Source organism: Rousettus aegyptiacus, unplaced genomic scaffold (assembly GCF_014176215.1).
Source record: "Rousettus aegyptiacus isolate mRouAeg1 unplaced genomic scaffold, mRouAeg1.p scaffold_m13_p_11, whole genome shotgun sequence".
In the NCBI taxonomy this organism is placed as follows: Eukaryota; Metazoa; Chordata; class Mammalia; order Chiroptera; family Pteropodidae; genus Rousettus; species Rousettus aegyptiacus.
The window spans coordinates 23,465,960-23,488,895 of NW_023416286.1; the positions used below are offsets into that span (position 1 = coordinate 23,465,960).

The 22,936-nt window shown below is 35.1% G+C and overlaps 2 protein-coding genes across 3 annotated transcripts in view; one reads left to right on the forward strand and one right to left on the reverse strand.

Moving 5' to 3' along the window:
* Positions 1–459: 459 nt before the first annotated feature.
* Positions 460–17,577, reverse strand: CNOT7 (CCR4-NOT transcription complex subunit 7). Its single transcript, XM_016129884.1, has 7 exons — positions 17,384–17,577; positions 15,750–15,960; positions 13,749–13,942; positions 8,865–9,026; positions 6,048–6,192; positions 3,677–3,787; positions 460–2,097 (listed from the first exon to the last, which is right to left on the reverse strand). Exons 2-7 carry the CDS (start codon positions 15,864–15,866, stop codon positions 1,969–1,971), a joined length of 858 nt encoding a protein of 285 aa, XP_015985370.1. The 5' UTR covers positions 15,867–15,960; positions 17,384–17,577; the 3' UTR covers positions 460–1,968.
* A 41-nt stretch (positions 17,578–17,618) lies between these two features.
* The window catches only part of VPS37A (VPS37A subunit of ESCRT-I), a 37,651-nt gene continuing 32,333 nt past the window's right edge, over positions 17,619–22,936 (forward strand). For both annotated transcript variants that reach the window (XM_016129857.2, XM_016129850.2), the window contains exon 1: positions 17,619–18,054. In XM_016129857.2, coding sequence (XP_015985343.1) covers positions 17,930–18,054 — 125 coding nt within the window. In that variant the 5' untranslated portion in view covers positions 17,619–17,929. The remainder of the gene's footprint in view (positions 18,055–22,936) is intronic.

The window sequence follows — 22,936 nt, forward strand, 5'->3', positions numbered from 1 at the left end:
GAATTAATGGCTCAGGAACACTAAAAGTTTATCAGCCAAATATCACTTATTCAAAAGCTAGATTTAGTAAAGGTCATAATGTTCTTATTATAGAAGTTATAAAAATGTTATATTATTTCTTAGAGACAGAAACCAAAACTGATACAAATTATGAAATCCAGCAACTAAAAGGCTACTCAAAAGGCAATCTTTATAATTCCTTTTTAAGGTGAAAATCAAAATAAATAGAAACCAATTAGATACCTGCTATATTGTGTCAGCTTTAAAAGGAAGCCAGCATAAGTTATACCAAAAGCATTTACTTCGAGGTAATAAGTCAACACTGTTGAAATGCAGAAGGCTCAGACTGATTTTTCAATTAAGAGGTTACCCTTACTTTATGAAATTACTGTTTTCTGTTCAGCTGCCCCTCAACGTCCCCCAAATATTTCCAAAACAAAATTACCAGTCGTCAACATATATAAGAAAACATTTCTGAAGCCTTTATTTACAAAAGCTTTAAAAACAAATACCCTCTGTTTTGCAAATAATGTTTTGTTTAAAAAGGACCACCCAGTTACAGCATTGTAATATGAATAAAGAATGTACAAGGAAAACAAACCAATGTGGCTAACATTTGGAGATTTGCTACTATTACTGATTGAAGTGTAGATAACACACATCATAACTTGTAGTCCATCACTTCAGGGTACAGTTAATGATTACCAAAATGTCTTCCTACACATGCTCTGGTCTGGTCACATTCTGCATGGCTAAATATTTCACAGTCTCTTTTGTCAATATATATAAAATAGATTGTAAAGATATATACAAAAAATAAACAAGCATTACACTCCTCAGGTAATTTTATTAGCTATATATATTAGCTATATGTATATATGTATATAGCTAATATATATAATTTTGTATTTTGTTCTGTACCAAATCTCTCCATTATTTATCTTTGTAATAACTATGAAAGCACAATTTTTTGTCTTCTAATTTAATTTGGTACAAAATATACCTAAAGACTTGCTATCTTTGGATTTTAATGAAATTGATTTGTGGAATCAACAAATCAAGAGCATCATAAACATGGCTATAAAATTTTTAAAAATTAAAAATAAGGGTAAACAGTGATGGAATAAAAAGAAGCAAATCAAGGGAAATGTGCTATCATAAAATAACTGTAGCTTCAACATTGTGGATACCAGTTTCCTGGCAGACAATAAACATCCAATCACAAGGGATTTTTCCTGAAGGGTGTAAAGCTGGTTTGAAAAATTCTTCAATCACAGAGCAGCCTACACATGCCAATTAGAAACTGACAGACACTAGATGTGCTTGGAAGATTAAACACTAAGTATAGAAACAGCAGTTACTAAGCTCCTCAGTAGTTTTTTGTCTTTTTTTTTTTTTGTAGTCTTGCTGAGTCAACCATTTGCACAATGCATGTGCTATATTCCGTGGGTCAAAAAACAAGTAAATACTGTATAAAGTTGGCAGATGGTCATTTTTCCAGCTAAGAGCAAGAGAAAAACAAAATTTCTGATAAAACAGAGGATTTGAGTCAGAATTATTCTCTAAAGTGCAAAATTGATGGTCCACATTCTCAAATAGCTAAAACTCCTGCAGAATGGAACGGAGACATGGAACAGGGAAATAAATTACAGTCAGTGCTAGTTAATTTAAGAAAGGGGAAAAACAAGCCAAGCTCAAGTAGGTAAAGTTTGTATGATGTAGCTTTCCCACTCTCTGTCACACACGCCTGCTAACAAGTATTAAGGCCAAATTTAACCTGAATGCTTTTCTATTTAAATTCTGAGATAGGAATGCTCATACTTAGCAGTGAAAGGCAGAAAATAGAATGGGCTATGAAAGAGAAAAAAAAGTACTTTCTATTGTTCAAGGGATTCAACCAGAGATAAAAACCTATATACAAGCATGTGTGTAGCTCAAATAAAATAAAAATAAAAGGACTATTTCATGTCATGACTGCTTGTTGGCTTCCTCTTCATATGCATTCCCTGTGCCATTCTGTACATAGGATGAACCAGAACCAAGGCCATACAAATGACCACAATATTTGGCATCATCAATATGATCTTCAAAGAACATCTAAAAAGGAATTTTGGGGGAAAAAAAAGATAATTTTAAGCAAAAGGTACAACTGGTAATTTATATTTCAGCAACGTAAGTATTGACTGATCATTAACTATAATGACAGCTCTTTTCTATGGTGCTCCTTTGAAGCCACACTTTTAAATCCAACGAATTAAATTGAGGTTTCAAGAAGTAGAGCTCAAAAGAAACTGAAGGAAAGGACTACGAAAAATGTATAAATGTATGTCTTTCCTATTAACATTTAGACTATTTTTATGAGAACTAGTAATCATGGAAAAATGGCAGACATTTTAATTTCATACTTAATGGTAAGAATGAATGAAAATGGGGGCAGGGAACATTTAGGTTTATAAGGAGCCTTGAGTCTATGTGTAAGGCTGAGTTGGCTAAAAACAATGTTCTGGACAGTAAAATCTGAACATTCACACTAGGTTATTATCCTTGAAGAAGCCAAGAAAAATAAAGAGAACAAATTAGCAGAGAATCCGCCATTAACTGAACCATTGAGGCATTTTTAAAATGCAAAGTGAAAAATCCAAAAGGTTATTTTAATTCTGTAATGTAGCACTGGAAAGAAGTACAAAACATTTACTTTCCTGAATAGACAATCTAAATCACTTCTGAATCAATACCCCTTGGCAAAACAGCTATTGTGCTTTCTATTAATACATTCTGACAAAAACTTTTAAATTTCCAGAAGAGTTCTCAGTCAATTCTTTAATGTCTATGAGGATATACTTAAAAGAATTTAACAGTGAATATTTTACAAGAAAACTTTTTTGTAAGCAAAAAAGCCCACTATATTTTGTTTTTGCACAAATTTTTCTTTGCATTTACCTATACTGAGGCAGACCTGTGCATATCACTTAACCTAAGAGTAGACTTAGGTTCATTAAACTTCATTCTTCCATACTTAACTTCTTTATATTTGAGGAATTTATTATCTCTGCCTTTTACCATTTAAGGAGGGTTTGCCCAATATGATTTTCAATTCGACTACTACTTCAGACTTATTTAACCATTTTAGAATTCAAAAACCACTTGCTAAGACTCACTCTACTAAAAAGCATGAGCCCTACTCTCTAAATCCTTAAAGTAATGAAGAATGGCATGAGAGAATATTTTTATGAGCACTTTAATGTCTAAGATAAGGCAATGCCAGGAGAAGCTTAACATATGGATGGATTCCTTGACGTGGCAGAATAAGCACTGATGTGGTCTATAGAAAGAATTCTCTCACTAGTAATCTATGTGACCTTAGATTAAAGTTATTATCCTATAGCCTGTTTTCTCACCTAAGAAATAATGTGGTTGGAGCAACATGATTTCTAAGGCAGTTTAAATTTTTACTTTTTTTTAGTGTACGAAAAACTTATTTTTAAAAAATTTCCTTCTGCACTACATTTTAAGATTACTTATATTTGAATACTTTCATTCAAGTGTGGTTGATATGACTTATATGGTACTGCTAATTATATCTTCACTTCATATTTATTTCTTGCCCCAAAATTTTTGCCATAAGATAGTGTTCTCAACCTAACAACCGAAAAAAAAGGCACTCATGTCTTCATACTTCTCTCATTTTGAAAAAGGCCATTCCTGTAAGCAATGAATCAGATCCTGCCTGATGTTGTGGTCCTATCCGTTCCAGCTCTAACTGTTCAGCAACTTCCTGTAAACCACCCTAGAAGACAAAAAATTGCCTGTCAAAAGAGAGAAACATTGCAATGCCTGAATTCACAAATTATATAACTTGGACAATGACCAAAATATAAATGAACTTTAGAATGTATAGATGGACCTTAAGACTGGGGAAAAAACAATGTTAATTACTAATGTATTTATTGAACGTGGGTAAAATTTATAATTTAATAGAAAACTAGATCTTAATTAGGAAAATTTATCATAGGTTCTAAGGCATGTGACAGGTAAATAACTTCTTAAATATATGGGGAAGCAGATCATATACAAGGTAACACATATATAGAGTAACATTTATCAAGTACATTCAGTTGATCCAGCCATCGGTCAATTATCATAAAACTGAATTGTAGATTATCTTCAAATTTTAACCTACCAGCAACGTAGTTACAACAAAATAATTTGTACAAAACAAAGCTATTATGACTAATCAAATCTGAAGAATTCACTAAGTGCTTAACTATGGTTTTGTTAGTTAAAAAGGAAAAAGAGTATGTTATTATAAGACTATAACTTCTTAGAAGGGTCAGCTAAAAATCTGCCTATGTTAATATTGCTAGGATTAAAAAAGAAAGATGATGAGGGTGAAAGAAAGGAAGGGAAAGAATAAAAGACAAGGAAAGAGGGACAGTGAGGGAAGGGAGAAAAATAACGGGAGCAGAGAAAGTGAAGAAATAATCAAACAAGGACAAAACAAACGAGAAATTCTTATCTAAATTATGAATTCGTCCACTAGCAAATTAGCTCTTCTCTATGTCACAGCTTGAAACAGTACTTTGCGTAACAGTTGCTTCTGTGCTAAAAATAGCATAAGGATTAGGTATCATTAGCAGCTGCTTATGAGAGCAACAGAATTCTGTTATTCCAAATGGTGTACTATAGGTCAAAAAGCACCTCTGTTATAAATTTAAATTTTAAGACAGCAGGCCACTCAGGGTATATTCAGAATCCCTGGTATACTTGGAAATTTTCCGACATATGCATAATAAATGATTATTGAGTTCTGTTTCCAAAACTGTCATTGTACAGCCACATTAAACACAAAGCTCTTGGAATCTCAGCATGTAATACTTTAAGGGTGTGGACTGAGTTTCTAGAGTAGTAAGGATATCCTATTGCACATTCATTTGAGTCACAGCTCGAAGTCTCTTCAAATTGCACAGAATTCTGCTGCTCTTAGGTGCTACAAACATGAAGTAATATTTGTTAAAAATTTCCCTGGTTATATGGCATATCCTGTAATGAGGCAAGCAGACATTGGCCATAATACTACTTCTCTTATGATTTTCAGTTAATTTGTCAAAAGTCAAGTTTCCTATTCAATTCCTAAATGATTTCTTTCTGTGTAAAAGTAATGCTCTTCAAGTTTTTACCATCTTCTAAAATTATAACTTTATTTGCACTTTTAAAAACTTGGTGAGGAAAAAACTTGATCAATCCTGATGTAGGTTCTATGAAGCAAGCACTTTACTTTTTTTTTTTTTTTTTTTACAGCTTAAAATCAAATACACCTGAAACAAAACAAAACAAAAAAACAACTGACTATATTCCTTAGGAATCTATGTCACCATAGGTGAATTCATTCTCAAATGTAAGAAGTACTTTTCCTTATAAAGAAATTTTCCCTTTGAAAGAATTAATGTTCAAAAGTAACAATTACACATGTTAAGCAGTGTCAGAATGTAAGTTACTGTCTAGTTAGGACCAACACAGTTACTATAACACTTACTACTGACATCTTCGGGCCAGGAAAAAAAACAAAAAACCCTTTTAACTATGTAATTTAATCCCTGGAACACGATCCTATGACATGACCCAAAATATAATCTCTGGCCAAGACAAGCAGAAGCAGAAACTTTTTGCCTCACTACTGACTACCATCTGCACATTGCTGGCCATCTTGGATTTTATCTTGCATAGATAATGTCCATGTTGGGAGTGTGGACTTGAACCATACAGGAGAGCTTCACAGTTTCTGTGCTGTATGATTTTTAATCTGGCAAGCAATGACGAAAATCTGACCCTTCAACTGACTTTTACTGATAACTTATTCTGTCAATATGTATTAAAGGATTTCCTATAAAGCATTATTTATCCAAGCAAAGGAATCAAATGACCACATGATACAACTGCATTTAATATAAAACTATGGGGTTTAAATCAACATCCCAGCCTAGGATCTTATGTTAGTCACTCAATCTGAATAGTGTGCTAATTACAGATAAAGCCACTCATAGCCTTACTTTGAGGTTTTTGCAGCTCTTCATGAGGTACTTCACATCATAAATGACAGGAAAAAACAATCGAAGGATTTCGAAGAAGTCAAGTTCTTCTTCAGGCAAGTTAGAGTTGGTCAGGATTTTGATTAAGTAGCCAAAGTCATAACCGCTAAAAAAAGGGTTAAAAGAATATAGAAGAGGAACCATAAATACCAGAGATGAAAACTTTTTGATATAAATTTTAAGTGAGTCACACAGTAGACAAAAAAGAATTGACATACACAAAAAAGTGCACAAAAGAACAGAAAGAATATACATGTTCACAATTATAATGGGAAAATACCATCATCTTATACACAGTGGTTAGACTTTGTCACTTCATCATTTGGTTATCAATACGCAAATCTTTACTACCCTCCCAAGCTGTAGTCACTAAACTATTTTGCTAATGCTTGAATAGAGAACTCTTTAAGAAGAGTATCAAACTGCCCATAGTAGATGTCTCAAAAAATTTAAGTAACTATGCAAATGGAGAAATTAAAACAAAGATGGATGGAAAGTTGGCCAAACATGTAAAAAAAGCAAGAGAATTGGCTTTCGGAAGGAAAAATAATGCAAAACTTCCCATCTTTAAAAAAGAAGTCATATATTTCAAAAATCCAAAGAGTTAATTTCCTACCAGATTATTTTCACTTCCCCTAAGTGGCTTTGTTAATAAGTACTCTCTTCTCCCAAAATTTTCTGTTCCTTATCATAGTTCCCCAAGATACTAATAGGAATGCTGCATGTGAAAGAAGTAAAGGCAGCAAAGACTGGGAACTACTGTCTAGAGTAGGGGTCCCCAACTCCTGGACCGTGGACCGGTAATGGTCCTTGGACGGTTAGGTACTGGGCCGATAGCAGGTGAGTGGCGGGCAAACTAGCGAAGCCACTTCACAGCGCTAGCATCACCACTTCAGCTCCATCTCAGATCATTAGGCATTAGATTCTCATAGGAGCACCGGTCCCTGGTGCCAAAAAGGTTGGGGACTGCTATCTAGAGGATAGATTACATACTCCCACTATGTCAAATCAAGATGTCCTATACCTATTATTTGGCTTTTCCAACAGCCATATATCTCCTTACACTCCTGTGCAACTATTATACACCATCTTTTCTCTGTCTAACTTTCCTTCAAAGACCTTTACAGATGCCTTCCCTGAAGAGCCCAGCTCTCAGATTGCTTACACAAGTTGTTTTCTTGTACTATGCTTTAAAATGCATGTATTGTTTTTTCCTAGTTTAAAGGGCAGCAATCTTTTAAAAATATATTTTTTTATTGCACATAGTTGGAACTCAACTAATATTTGGTGACAAATGTTATTAACATATCTTTGAGGGATGCAAAGTACAATTTCTATTTGATATTCAGAATTTTACTAATTAAAAAAAAACTTTACGCTGAAGATCTCTAAGAAATATCAAGGTATAAGTAATAAGCAGCAGAAACTTTTAAGTTTTTGGTAGTTGGCAAGGAAGTGACTCTTCCATTTACCTAAAATATAAGTCAATACAGCATGTGCTTACTACTAGTAAAAGATTTTATTAGAGTTTAGGATTTATAAAGTTCTTAAATTAGTCTTTACTAGAAATAGATTATAATATGTATCAGTCTAATCTAGAATCTAAATTCTAAGATGAATTCTTTCTGTTTTTGTTCATCTTAATACCCCCAGTGTCTAGAACATTGTATTTGCTCAGAGTAGTTTTTGAATGAAAGACAATGTCATATATAGTAAAAGGATAGGACAATTTTTCCCCATTCTTTTGTATCCTTATGACCATAATAGTAAAAAGAGAACTTCAAAAACATTCCTCAAATTAACAGAAACTGAAGCTTCATCTCCTGAGGTACAGGTTCAAATGGAGAATAGAGAAAAAAGATAATAGGTAAGAATTAGTACATTCGATACCTCCAACTCAAAAATTATGGCTTAGTACCATGCCAAAGTTTACAATCTGAACAGAGCTGGAAATTGTAAAGCATGCAGGAAGCTCTCTGTGTAAAGTAGGCCAAGTATAATAACATTAACATCTACATAATACAATGCTTTTAAAAAACATAAGAGGTTAAATAAATTCATTTCCAAGGCTACTTTTAGTCCCTGGGCTGCCAGTTTAATTTAGTTTACTTAGGAGAAAACTTTCTCTTACCTGGAAGTCTACTTTACTAGATGGGTTACATATGTTATTTTTTTGATCATTAAAACAATTCTGAAAGATATTAAGTGATACCTTCCTGATCAATTTTAAAAAAAATAAAAAAACTCTGTAACACACCCACCCCAGCATTCTTTGCCTCTCCACAGCAATATCATCATCTAACAAACCACAATATAAATTTCATCATATAAAAGTGTGTGCTTATGCTTACCAGAATGTAAACTCCATGAAGACAAGGGTTTTAGCCTCTTGTTCATAGCTTAATTCCTAGAATTTTATCACAGTTCTTGGCATATGGTAGATAAAGTATTTTTTAATGAATAAATGGTTTTATTTGGGCTTGGAAATGTTAAATAACTCCAGCTAACACATTCCAAATGGCATTGCTGGATTTAAACTGAGATCTATTTTTCCAGCCTGGACCCTTCCCACTATACAATACTATCTCTCGTATGCTAAAATGGATCCCATGCTATTAAATAACCTTTAAGTAGGCCAACACCTGTCTCTTAATAAGAGTTAAGAGACTGCTATAGGCGGCCAATTCTTTGTAGAACTAAGCCTGAAATTGCTAAAACAGTCACCCAAGCCAAGTATGGTAACACATATGCTATTTTCAATGCAAAAATCTTTTTTACCTATGAAATGATAACCATTTGACCCCTTCACAGAGGACCACTCCTGATGTCATAAGAAGTTCTGCGAAGTACTGGGTCTCAATTCCTTCCTCCTCATGTTTTTTAAACTGGATACCAGATGTTGTTAGTAGCTCTATAGAGTCCTGGGCATACATGTCCTCCCTGGCAGGAGAAGAAAGACAACATTCAAAGAGCTTTACTTCAAACTATTTTTCCCGAATTATATCTACCACAGTGCCAGAAGCAAGAAAGATTCACTTGAATCTAGTTGTTCCAATGTTTCATATACATGACAGAAAAATACAATTTAAATAAACAGGACAATATCTTAGAGAATTGTTCATACATTAAATAATCATTCGAATCAGTCCAATGGTGAGATTTTAATCTTTGCTATTAACTCAATTTCATCAGCTTTTCACAAATTAAATAAATTTAGCTGAGTCCGAAAAAGGGGTATTCTTCTCACTGGGACTACTACCACAAAGAAACAGACATGTTCTTTTCAGGGACTTTCAGTCTCAGCAACCACTTCAATGCTGCCAGATGGAGCTGTAGCAGCAGGGGTGAGGACCTATGTTTATCTACCAAGCTCTCAGCAGCACCAGAACGGACACCAAGTGAAAAACATCTGATGTGGCTGAGTTATACTACATTCTGTATTAAAGAAAAAGGAGATGCCTCCTTTCATTAATAATAAGCCTTTCAAAAGGCTCCAGTAAACTGTTTAAAATAAAGGACTCTGCTATAATAACAATAACTTTTTCTTCTAATGTCGTCTTCCTAGAAGATTACCTTCTAAAATTCAAGTAAGGAAATCTAAATATAAACCAATCTTTCAAGATTTTACTAAAGCCAAAAAGAAAGCCATTGCTTAATTTCCAAGCACACACAGGTATCTAAAATACTAAATTAAATTTTAAAAAGTGATCAAAATTAAGGTATGTTTCTGAGGATAAATAAAGTATTTTGTGAATTGCCCATTAGACTTTTTTATTTACTTTTTACACTGTAAGAATGCTGGTTTCTAGCACTCAGCAAAAGACAATCCTAGTAAAAGCTTTAACAAAACTAAACTAAAAGAAACATCATGCTTGGGCCAAAATGTATTCTTATGGTCTATTCTCTGGATATCAATTTGTCTTCAAATGTCTGAAAAATAACCGAATTAGCCACTGAAATATCTGAAAACAGGAAAACCACAATAATCACTGTAAGTCAAAATTTAACCTGGTAAATTCTTTTGAAAGGATATCTGAATAAACCCAATATAAGTGTTTTCATTAAACAACAGGTATTTATTGACTGACCTTATCAAACTAACAGTATATACCAAAAACAACTAGAATCTCACTCATCAGGCCCTGATGTGCACACTGAGGCATGCTTTAGCAATTATAACCAACCACAGACATAACAGATTCTTTCTCCAGGCTCATATTATTCTGGACCATATTTCCTTTACTTTTAGTTTATTGTCTCTCTCAATCGAAATGCAAGCTTTAAGAGGGAAATGACTTTTGTCCATTTTGTTCAATGTTATCTCATCAGATCAAAAACCATGTAAAGTGGAACAGTGATTGTTGTACTATTTAAATCAGTATTTCCTAAAATTGCCCAATGATATCGACCATTCAGAGAGCATACCAAAAATAGGGACTCCTAGGTCCCACACCTAGAGCTACTGAATCCCAATCCTTAGGAGAAATACTTGGATGAATACCTCAGGTGTTTAATGATCAAGGAAGTTGTAAAAAAAAAAAATATGTGTATAAATTCTTTGTGTGTGTGTGTAGTTCATATAGCTCAATACAGGTAAGTTAATGTACTGTCACCTAAATTTCACTGGACTAAATATTTTATCATTTGGAACCAATTCCATGCTTTATTATACCCATGTCATTAACAAGAGAAAATTGGAATCCCATCCAGGTACGCTAAATAAATCTCCAAATAGGAAGAAAACTTCCTGTGGTAAGGGAAACTCCCTCAGTTTTCTACATAGACTGTCCTTTTCCCATGGTGTCCACTTCAAGTTTTGAAAATCATTCCACCCTGCCTTCCCCACCCTCCAAAATCCTAGCAAATGTAGGAAAATACTCTAATTTCAAAGAAGTAGTTAAAATGTAAAGTTTTCTGTAGGTTCAGGGGCTGGCTTACTGATTAGATCTATTCAGAACAGCAACGAAAAGTAATGTAATTGCTCCTATCACTAAAGATCAATCAACTACTAAAGTTTAAGGTGGCAAAATATCCAGTTATAACTGAACAGAAATAAAAGCATATAAAAATTTCTAAAAAAGGTTTTCCAAAAAAGCAAATACAAGGCTGTCCGTCCCTTGTTAATATAAAAAAAAAAAAAAAAAAAAAAAAGACAGAAACTAACTCCATTAGATACGCTAAACTGAGTAAAATGTATTGAAATTACTTCTACCTACAAATATAAACTTAGCTTACTACACAAATTCACATTTTTAAACAAGCAGATTAAAGATTTTACAATTTAAAAACACTCTCTAACTTCAATCCACTCCTGCCTCACCACACATTTTACATTTTTAAAAATGTAAACTCCTATGTAAATTTATGCTAAAAATCACAAGAGGCAAACTGGAATATAGGTTGTCATAAATACACAGATGGCTACTAAACTTAATATTTAATAAACTCAAACCAAGAATACAAACATGCCCCCTAAATCTGCAAAGGCTATGGAAGACCACAACATAAACAGCCTGCAATCCCGTCACTGACAACTGCCCTTCCACCTTCAAATGTGTATGATCTGTAAAATAAAAGCCACCTTTGATTCTGCTGTCCCCTGGTACTCTTCCATCTCCTTCGCACTGCCGTTTTTCCTAAATGAAGTATCACCTTCCTTTCTGTTACCACCAAATCCATGATCCCTTATAAGCTCTACTACACTATTAAAATGATTCTCTTAATTATCAATTACTGTAATAATCAAATTGATGGCTTATAAAAATTTCATTCTCATCTCCTTTGACTTGTTAGTGAAAGCTATTCTGCCCATAGCTTTCTCTTCTTCTTCATAGCTCGTCAATATTCCACCTTCAATTTCCATGTACTTATCAATTCCAAATTCATTCTGGAGAGAATTCTCTTGTATCGATAAGGTATCTAACAATTCTAATTCGTAGACTTTAGCAACAAGGAGCAGAAAGAAGACTTATGGGAATACTAAGTTATAATGACCATGACCAATTTTCCTCAACACTATATCCCTGCTGCCTAGCACAGCTGATGGATGACATATTCATTCTAGACACTCAATACAAAGTCTATTTTCGTCTTTACAATATCCATGATCTATCTGGTTCATGGTGCTCTGTCTCCACATTAGGTAGTACCCATTTCATCTTCCAAAGGACCTGGTCTTAAATATTTTTCACTATATCCTTGTTCTTAAACGTCTCCCAAGATATTAACATTAGTATAAATGGTAGCAAAATTTGGTATAATAAGTCCACAGCAGTCCTCTCTGTATATTAAAAAAAAAAAGTCTTTCAGAGATTGTAATAACAAAGCAGTTTTTAGCAGAACAAAGATGTTTTCTAGATAAATAAAATGTCAAGTTTAGCAAAACTGAGACAATGATAGGTTACTTCCTGCTTATGGATTGAGATCACAACAGTATCTTTGTTAAAAACAATGTTCTAATGATGTTAAAAAAAAAAAAGTAACAAGGAACAAAAGAAATGGCAAAGAAATAATTTTTAAAAGCACTATCTTTCAGGAAAAGGATAAAAAACAATTTTCATTTCAGAGCTATAATACTTATAAAATATTATTACTAGTTTGAATAGAGATGAGTGCTTTTTACCTTTACAAGCTTCTAGTGAGTACATTATTAAATCCAATGGAGTAAACAGAGTCAGGATAAACACAATGCAATTATAAGGCATACTACTGCACCACTGACAACACTAACCTCTAAAATCATCAGCCTTGCTTTTCTTTAGATTTTTATACTATGCTAAACATAGCATTATTCTACAGAAAAAGGCTATTATACTGGCACTACCATTAATTGTTCCATATCTTCTTTTACTATTTTTCGAATCATAGGTTACATTATATTACTCAAGTTCAGTCTGTCAAACAGGACACTGGAATATTGTAACATATTTAGAATCTATTAAACATTTCTGCAGCTTACAGTCTGTAAACAATCTTCCCTCACCCAAAACACTAAACTTCCCTAAGCTATCAAGACTACTCACCAATAATAAAGACTACAAGTATGGCAATTGGATTTTGGGGTTTGAGTTAGAATTCAGATTACGGAAAATAACCTGCCAGATTCTAAAAGAAACACTTGGTAAAAGGGTACTATTATCTCTCTTGTATGTAAGTTATAAGAAGTTTTGTGGGCTGATCTGGAAATATAGCTATTATATAACATTGAAAGGAAAATGAACCAAGAAATGTCTCACCACCTTTGATGTGTAATCTACTCATAAACTGGTATATTATTGTAATAAAAATCTCTTCACAAGAAGCATAGCTATTACAAAGACACATAGATTTCCAACTGTACACAGTTTGAAAGTAAAACTAATGTTGAAAGATTATTTTTTCTATTAGAAAGTATTTTCAAAACCCAAAGTTTTATAAAAAGAAAGTGGTACACTTTTCACATAGCAGCTCTAAAATTCAAGGTACTTGAATTTAAGTCTTCTTTATTCAAATTTTTCTGTCTTATAATAAAATGAAACCTAACCTTTAAAATTTTAGATTTTAAGTATTTCTAGGCTACCTATGCCAAATTCATTTAAAATTTCATTCAGCAATACTTAAGGGAAATCAATTGCTACAATTAAACTAAAAAAAAAAAATGTGTTATATTTATTTCCCACTTACGTCAAATTAAATTTAAAATTAAACTGCCAAGTTGAAGTTCCTGGAGGATATTCTCCTTGCTCATTCATAAATGTCAGTCCTAGCTGAATTATCTTTAACAAGTCTACATTACACCGCAGTAGTTGGTACTGATAGTCAGCATTGCTCCTGAATTCTCCAATAGGTCTCGCAACCACACCTGGAAACTCGGTGTCCTGTAAAATAGTTTTAAAATTCATTATTTACTAAAAACCAAAGGCCACCAATTCCTAGAATTAACAATTTTTAGCACAAGTCAAAGAACCCAGTTATAGATGATACTCTACAAACTGACATTGCATTACAAAGTACCTTTAACTAGGAAGAGTATTAACTTTTGTAACCATAAAATAAAACTCTACAAACTTGAGTTTTTCTTACTTTAAATATTACATCAGTAAAAATTACCATGTATAAAATACACATGACAAATGCAACCAAGTACTCTATTCCCAAGGGAAAGGAAAAAAAATATCATAAATTCATATTTCTCAAGGGATATGTGAAACTACACTGCTGTAATGTTAAAAGTAATGAAGAACTGGTTAAAAAGAGTGAAAGATGCATCATACTTTCCAATTACTTTCTCAGACAAGGTTTATCTAAACACTGAATCCCTTCTAATTTCTTGAGCTAAAATAGTACCCTCTCTATAGTCCAGAGAAAACATGCCAACCACTCATTCCTATAGAATGTTATCACATCTTTAATGTTGTCACGCCTTATCATCTGAGAAATAAGTGATCACTATCAATTTCTTTTGGATAAAAAAATTCAATTCTAACTATCAGAAGTATACTTTAATATATAGTATGTTATCTATGCACATTCAAATATTTATATTTTAAGCAATCGACTTGCTCTTCCACACAGAAACGTATTTGTGTTAAAAATACTGAGAAACATAAAATTCAAATTAGAAAGCTAAGAACAAAATCTAAATACCAAGTCACCATAAATAGTAAAGAAATGAAAACTTCTCTAAATTCAGTCCAACTCAACAATCACTTTATTTGGATGCTACGTATTGTGCTAGGTGTTAGACACTAACCCCTTGCTTTACAAAGCTAATTATCTAGAAAACAGTATAGGAGCTGTAACAGATATGCATGATACAGTAGTAAAAAAAATAATAATAATTAACTGAGAAGACAATCTAGGCAGATTGAATAGTATATGCAAAGGCAGTGTGTTCATGAGACTCAACTGATGATTATAAATAAACAAACAAACAAACAAACAAACAAATAAACAATGAAAACTTGCAGATCAATGTTATCACTGGGAGAGCTGATTTTTTTATTTGTTTGCGAAAGACATCCAGGAGTTCCCAGCTTAGAGGAGCTCATCTGGTATTATCAATTAGGCCTTAGTGATGCTAGTTGCTGATCTGGTACTGGTAGCTAGGTCCTAATGTTCTTCTGTCAAATATAAACAATTTCACACTTCAATATCAGACAAGGCAACTCTGGAATCATGACTGAACATACACAAAAACATAAACATTGTTCAAACCACGAAACTTCCTTCCATCTTGGTTAATATGAGTGACTTGCTTTATACCTTTAGCCTCACTCCAGTCTTCTCTCATTCTAGTTAATATTAAGATACCCTATCACAGAATCACCCTGGCTTCCTGACAGCATCCAATCCGAAGCCAAGTCCTACTTCCTTAAGCCCTTCCGAAAACCACCGGACACAAGCCCCAATCCTAAAAGTCCCTTTTAACACTCTCTTAAATGCCCCGTTTCCTCCAATGGCATGCATTTTCCCTCACTCAGTGAATAATAAATCCAACTAGTCACATTACAGGTGTGTTCCAGGTGGTCTCTGATTGAAGGAAATTGACAGAATTTTCTTTTCATAATTAAATCCCTAAAAAAAAAAAAAAAAAAAGCCACCAGAAGGACTGAATTCAAGACTTTTAAAATCCTTCTTCCTCTTCCAAAGAAATATTTTAAGGATATCTGATCATAGGCATACCATAGCGACGTAATTATATTTTCTGATAACTTGACGAATTTTCTTCATCTCTTCATCCAGGTTGCAAGCCCAAACTTCACAAATTCTTTGGCTATGATCTACAGTTGCTGCTGGCATAGTGAGGGCACAAGGAGTCTAGCTGCCAAGCATCAAAATATTATATTTGATTGAAGATTTGTTTCATAAAATACTTTATCCTTTATTTATGTACCTGTCACAAATAAAAACCAAAATAAAAACCAGCTATATCAGAAACCGGAATCAAAGGTAACTGAGTTGACAGAAATTTAAGGGATTACTTATTCAAAGTCCTTGATTCATAAGAAAATAAAAATTTTGGAAATGACTTGTATAAAGTCCGTTAATCAGTAGGAAAAAAATGACAACACAGGTTTCTTATTTCTAATATCAATATCGTGTAAATATAGTGTTTACTATGTGTACATACGAATCATTTCTTAAAACTTTCCACTAATTAAAGACTGCTCTGGATTCAACTCAATGAATAAAACTTTATAAGTAAAATACTAACATACATGTGAGAAAGTCAGATGCTACTATGACAGAAATAGTGTTTGCTTTAATTCCTCATTAACATAACAGTCAAAATGTGATTTGATTACAAAATCTCCTTCACTGGCATTTATTCAAGTCAGAATGGAGGGAACAAAACTAACTAAAAAAAAAAAAAAAGCTATTTCTGGGAAATAATTAACAACGGATAGCCACAGAGATTGTTTGAATGTCCATAACTGCAGGTGGGAGAAAAAAAGGAGGAAACAGTGTGTATTTCAAACCGTTTCTAACTTCCTAAAAATCAGAGCATTGTCCCTGCTTACCAAACATACATCTCATGTTCCTGGATGATAACAGTATACACCAAAATTCTGATTTTTGAGCATTTTTTCTTCATTTTCCACGAGTTTGAAAAAAATCACAACAAAGGTAAAAGAGGGGATTATGATCCCTCCCCCAAATTGCAGTCAAATGTAACCGAGTGCTCTAAGATCTAGGGGACCCCTTTTTTATAACCCTCCCCACTACGCTAAACACACACACACACACACACACACACACACACACACACACTTTCAAAAGACCCTACAGTTTAACACTGCTTTTCTCTCTCTCTTCCCCGACGACAGTTCCAGAACTCCCGAAGAGGCACCAGAAACCCTTTCATTTACTGGAGGTAGCGTCTCCGTATTGCAGGCTTCCCCCCAAAACGAGAAAACAGTACAGAAGCATTCGAGTCATAGATAACGCTCTTCCCTGGCAGAGAGCCAGTACCAAGGTGCTGATAACCATTTACTGGGGTCAGATTGATTCCCAAGCTCTACTGCATAAAGGAATATGAGGAGCTGTGGATGTAGCCACTGCCCTCCACCCCCAATTTGTCCCACAACACCGAAGCCTCAGGTACAAAGCCTTTACGTCATCACTCTGCGCTAATCCTCAGACATACCCCCAGCCCCAACTACCCTCCCCAGCTCCATCCGCGTCCCAACTCTTCCCTTCGCCGGCTGCGCTCCAGCTGGCGCCATCGCGCACTCTCAGGTTTGTCGTCCCCACCCCCTTTCTACTTCCCCAACCCGCCCCTCCCCCCGAAGGTCTGCAGCAGAAGCAAGATCTACTTGGGTCACTGAGCTCGCGCTCCTCCTCCTCCTCCTCGCCATAGAGACAGCACCCAGCGGTGGTGGCGGTGGCGGTAGCGGCGGCGGCAGCGGATGCCCCATAGACACCTCTCGCCCAGCAATGGGGAAAGGGGAGCCGGAGCTGCTCCGCACCGTGCTGCGCCGTCGCTTCTCGTACGTCCTGGCGGGGGCGCTAGATGATGACGCGATACGCAGAGGGGGCGGGGCACGCAGATGACGGAGGCTGGGGTGGTAAAGTGCTGGGCGGTCAGGTTGCCTGACTAGCTGGTTTGGCGTCAGGGCCGCGAAGGTAGGGCTACCTGTCCCGGGCGGCGAGTTCCCTCCAGCTGCCCGCGGTCATAGTGTGACTCCCAAAACTCGAAGACCCTCAGCCGGGCTTGCTTAAGAGAAGACGCAGCTACCCAGCACTTGGGCCCCGGGCGCCCCTTCCCGCTTCTCTGTCGCTCGGGAACCGCCGGGCTGAGTAGCTGGGAGAGGAAGCAGGCCAGAGCCGTCTAGGGCCTCGGGCCCGGGGACCCCTGGAGGATGAGCTGGCTCTTCCCCCTGACCAAGAGCGCCTCCTCCTCCGCAGCTGGGTCCCCCGGTGGCCTCACCAGCCTTCAGCAGCAGAAGCAACGCCTGATCGAGTCCCTTCGGAACTCACACTCCAGGTGACTGGTCACTGCCTATCCTACAGGAAGAAAAAGTAGGGCAGGAGGGAGGGCGGGTTATAATCACCGAGTTCCTTGCTAGCTGCCCCATTTTGATACACCTGGGTTCGTACTGGGCCTCACGCTTGCTCTCCCATCTCTGACCCATATGTAGGATTTTCCTCCGGACCCTCCCCCGTACTTCTCTCGCTCCACCACTGCTCACCTTTTCTGATTTTGAGTTGCTCATCCCTCCTGACATATCTCTTCTGACTGTAATCTGTCTCATAGTCTATATCCAATATCCCTTTCTATGTCCTGCTTTCTCACCTTTCTTTGCCCACTGCCGCTTTGGCCAAATTGACAAAATATTGTACTTGGCTGAAAAGAATTGTGAAGAGTAATATCCAAGGTTCACAAAGAATGGACAATTTTTTGGCGGGGAGGGGAGAATGTTGCAACAGTAAAGGAAAGGGAACCCCACGTTTTATCAGCTAGTTTTCTGGGAGTGACATACTCAATCCTCTTAAATCTCTAAGATTTACTCCGTTCCAACTACCTCTTCGTATCTGGCAACTACCAGTCTGTACATTCTTGATTATTATTCTTGTTCCCACACTCAGGAATTGTCTTATATTCCTCCCGATTGTTCTATTGTTTTCCTATGCGTTTTTCATTTTCAGCGTGGTCAAATTAGAAATATTTTGCAATTCAAGTGATTTCAGCTGTTTTTACTGTAATCTGGTTTGCTGCCTCCTTTTATATTGCAAATATCTTTGACTTCTAATGGTTTTCAAAAATTAGAACTCTTTAAATTATATGACTTATGCAAGTATATTTCCTTAATGGTGTGACAGCCTGTATTTTAATGTAAAGATATTAATGTTCAACCCTAACTCTTAAAAATTTTTTCATACATTTTAAAATATATTCTGATATAATAAAATTGATTAAGTCCTGTTGAACAAACTATTAGGGGCCATTTTATCTGTTACACTAATGATTTTTTCCAATCAAGTTATAGTGTAGAATAGTTTTAAATTAGATAGACTAAAAAAATTTACTACAAAATATTTTTGCTAAAATGAGGCCAATTGTTGATTGAACTTCAGCTGTCTTTTTTGGTTCTTTGCTTTAATTCTTCTGCTTGTTCAGAACTTTCAAACGGTGAAGATATGTGATATTTAACAGGAAAGAATAAGATGCTCTTGGATGTAATGGCTTTTTGTAAAATTAAGTTCGCAGAATTCCTACAAGTCAATCTTTTTCTAAATAATGTTCTATACTAACCTGTAAGAGTTACTCTTACATGATATGCTTTTAAAGTAAGGTGATTCATTTTTAACAAACATAACAAGAGTTCGTCCCCCTCGAAGGTGTCACCTTGGAAGACTGTATACTAAATTAGTACTACTATTGCCAAAATACTTTTTAGAACCACACCTTTGGAATTAATTGCTTTTAAGCCTTTAGTATATTCTGTTAAATATTGTCACTGCTGACTAATTTTTATTCTTGGAGGTTGGAGTTGAATTTTTGAAATATTGCGAAACCCCTGGCTGCTAAGGCTGATAAATATGAGAAGTGATTGATCTGAAATTTATCATGTATATTTTTTGCCTCTCAAGTAAGGTGACATTCGAAAGAAGGAATTGTTAATCTAAGGAGTTCTGGAATTGGTTTAAGAGGATCAGTAAATACTCTGAGTCAAATGCAGAAAGGATCCTTTTATGTATTTTTTGAGCCAGAGATTATGGAGATGTAATTGGGCATATGATATTATCTACATATTTTACAGTGTTATTAACATCTAATTTTAAGTACTCTTTTTAAGATCTTTTATAAAAATACTTGAAGTTTTAGAATTATTCAAGTTTAGATTATAAATATTACACATTTATAATCTAAACTTGAATAATTCTGGATACAATTAAGTGGGTTATGTACTTCCAATTTTCAAGGAATGATATGATTCCAGAAAAAAAGACATACCTATTTTTGTTAAATCTGTGCTTTTAACTTATAACATTTTAAAGCTAGTAAAAATAATTATCTTCAGTATACTATGACATATACTAAAAATTTTTGCATAGAAGGGCGTTGTGATTGGTTATGCTGAAGGTGCACTCTGCAAAAGTTGCAAGAATGTTTGGAATGGTATTTTAGTGCAGGGGTCCCCCAAACCCCAGGCTGTGTCCAGTAATGTTCTGTAGCCTGTTAGGAACCTGGCCACACAGGAGAAAGTGAACAGCCGCAATCAAGCAAAGCTTCGTCTGTATTTGCAGCCACTCCCTAGCACTAGCATCACCGCCTCTGCTCCACCTCAGATCATCAGGCACTAGATTCTCATAGGAGCACCGGTCCCTGGTCCCAAAAAGGTTGAGGACTGTTGTTTTAGTGAGTAATACAAAAACTTCCCAAATTATGAATATCAATATCCTGTTTATGTGGTGCACCTCTCTCATTTTTCATATCTATCCCTTCTCTAAATGTAAGGTTGACAGCTCTTTCCTGATGGTGAAAGTATCTGACTTTTTTCTACCCTCCTTAAGAACCTTTCCCCACCCCATTTTCTCATCTACCTTTCAAATCTTATCTTCTAACAATTTATAATCTTAAAAAAATCCACTTTAGGAAAAAGCATATTTGATTCCCTTTCTCTAATGAATGTAAACTCATTTTTTGTTACTTTAAATTCTTCCTCATTTTCCTCAGGCCTCTCCTAAAGGTTAGTTGAATTTTATGTGTATTTTCTCATCTAAGTCTTACTGGTAAGGCAGGGCAAATGGGAAAGTGTCATAGATGACAAAAAAAAAAAAAAAGTGTTTAACCAAAGCATAATAATGTTTGCTGTGAAAATGGAAATTGAAAGTTATGTAGACTAGGCTCAAGTTATATAGTCCACCTTCTGAATAACAGCCATCTCAGTATTTAAGTTAGCACCTAAAATTCCTGACTTCCTAGGCAGGAGTGAAACTAATTCTGTTATTTCTTCTACTTCTTAAATCTCGCTCACTCTAAGGAACACTGTTGGTCCCCCACCCAAACCCATTTCCCCTGACTTCTTGAGAGAACATCTGCATTTATCTGTCTGGGTTCTGGGTCTGCAAGGCCACATACTTTATGGAGGCAACATACTTTCAACCCCAGTATGTAAATAATGATTGTTTATGCCCATGATGGTGGTCTCGTTACTCCTGTTAGTTATTTTAAAAGCAAGATTCTTAACCTAATCTTGGTCAATGGGAGTTGGAGAATTCTGCTGGTGAGCTGCTCTAAATAGAGATGCTAAAAGGAAATGCTTCTTATATTTTGGATATTATTGTTACGTGGGACATCTGGAACTGCTTCGATTGAGAAGGAAGACAGGCTGACTACTGAATATGATAGAGTAGAAAGATGGAATGTCTGTGATGATATTGTGATGCTAAATTAATTCTGGAACCTTCCCGCCCCTGGACTTCTTGCTGTATAAGATTTAATAACTCCTCACTAAGCCACTTTCAATCTGGTTTTTCAATTACTTGCAGTTGAAAATACCCCAGGTGATACTAATCCACTATTTAAAGATTCTTCAGAAGTGAAGCTGATAAGTATTTTCCTGCATTACACCTGCAATCAGGAACTATTAAAAACTGATGATCTTAACAGTTACCATCCTAACTATTGTAGTTTCTCTCATATAGCTAAAGTTAATTAGCATATATTTTTATTATTATTTTATAGCCTTTGTTCCAAAACCACAACCTGAAGCTATGTTGTGAATGGTAATTATTACCTGTTATTAATTATGTAAATCTAAAGTTATACAAATAGTAATCCTTTATTACCTTTTACTTAGGGAGATTAACTCTCTTAAGTAAAGGACTTCAGCATTCATTTTAATAATCAAGTACATGATCATTCTTTTGCTATTTTTATTTTATATTCAACAAGAAAATCTAATTTGGGAGTTATGTTTATTAGAATTGCTTTTGGTCTTTTTGTTTGTTTGTTTTTTGTTTTAACGCTGGTATGCCTAATAGTCTTAATGAAGGAAGCCCTAAGTCTTAAATCAGGAGGAGATACTGATGTGTCATTAACCTCGGATGTTCACATAACCGAAATGGGCCTTAGAACTGCTGAAGTGAGAAAACTGACTACCTGAATTCTTAATGCCCTGTCCAGCAGTGAAAGTCTTGATTCCTCAGGTTTCTCGATGTGTGTATGAGGACTGTATTAGAGATAAAAAACAAAATGAATTTTAGCAACATAAATAGAAGTAAGCGAAATTATTAATATTGGGAAAAGCAGCCTGACTTAAATGAATGAAAGCTTTATAATCAAACTCATGAATTCCAGTTCTGACTCTAACGTGTCTAGCAACATGACCTCTTGTAAAGTTACTCAGCTTCTCTGAGCCTCCAGTCCCCATCTATAAAATCAGGATTTGTGATTCCTATCATGCTGGATTGTTGATATTTAAGTAATATATATAATCATTTATTAGAGTATCTGCCACTAGTAAACTATTATAAGTCATGTTCCTTTTTCCACTGCATAGAATCAGTGTGCCTGGAACCTTTGCCTCTTGGCCTACATGCTTCTAGCGCTAGCTTATTGTTTATGAATTCCTCACAAGCCTACCTACAGCTCATTTGTCTCTGACAGAACTACCTCTGACTTTCCATTCAGAAAGCAAGTCCATTCCACAGAGTTAGTTTCTTCACAAATGGAATGTACCTATTTTGAAGGATTTTAGATATAATACATGTAAAGAAACTAGAATATTGTCTGACACACAGTAGGTACTCTGAAAATGGCCATTATTTTTATTTTGTATCTTAAAAATAATAGTTCTAATCTCTATAGTCTTTAAAAATTGCTTTGAGATTTTCTTTTGCTGCCAGTCCCTGGATACCAT

Excerpts from the sequence above, each read along its gene's own strand:
- CNOT7 (XM_016129884.1), bottom strand. The coding sequence starts at position 15,866 with ATGCCAGCAGCAACTGTAGATCATAGCCAAAGAATTTGTGAAGTTTGG. Across the intron at positions 6,193-8,864 it reads AAATGGTTATCATTTCATAG|CGGTTATGACTTTGGCTACT; the intron begins GTAAAAAAGATT and ends CCCTTTTTTTAG. Across the intron at positions 3,788-6,047 it reads AGAGCTGCAAAAACCTCAAA|GGTGGTTTACAGGAAGTTGC; the intron begins GTAAGGCTATGA and ends TTTGTCTTCTAG.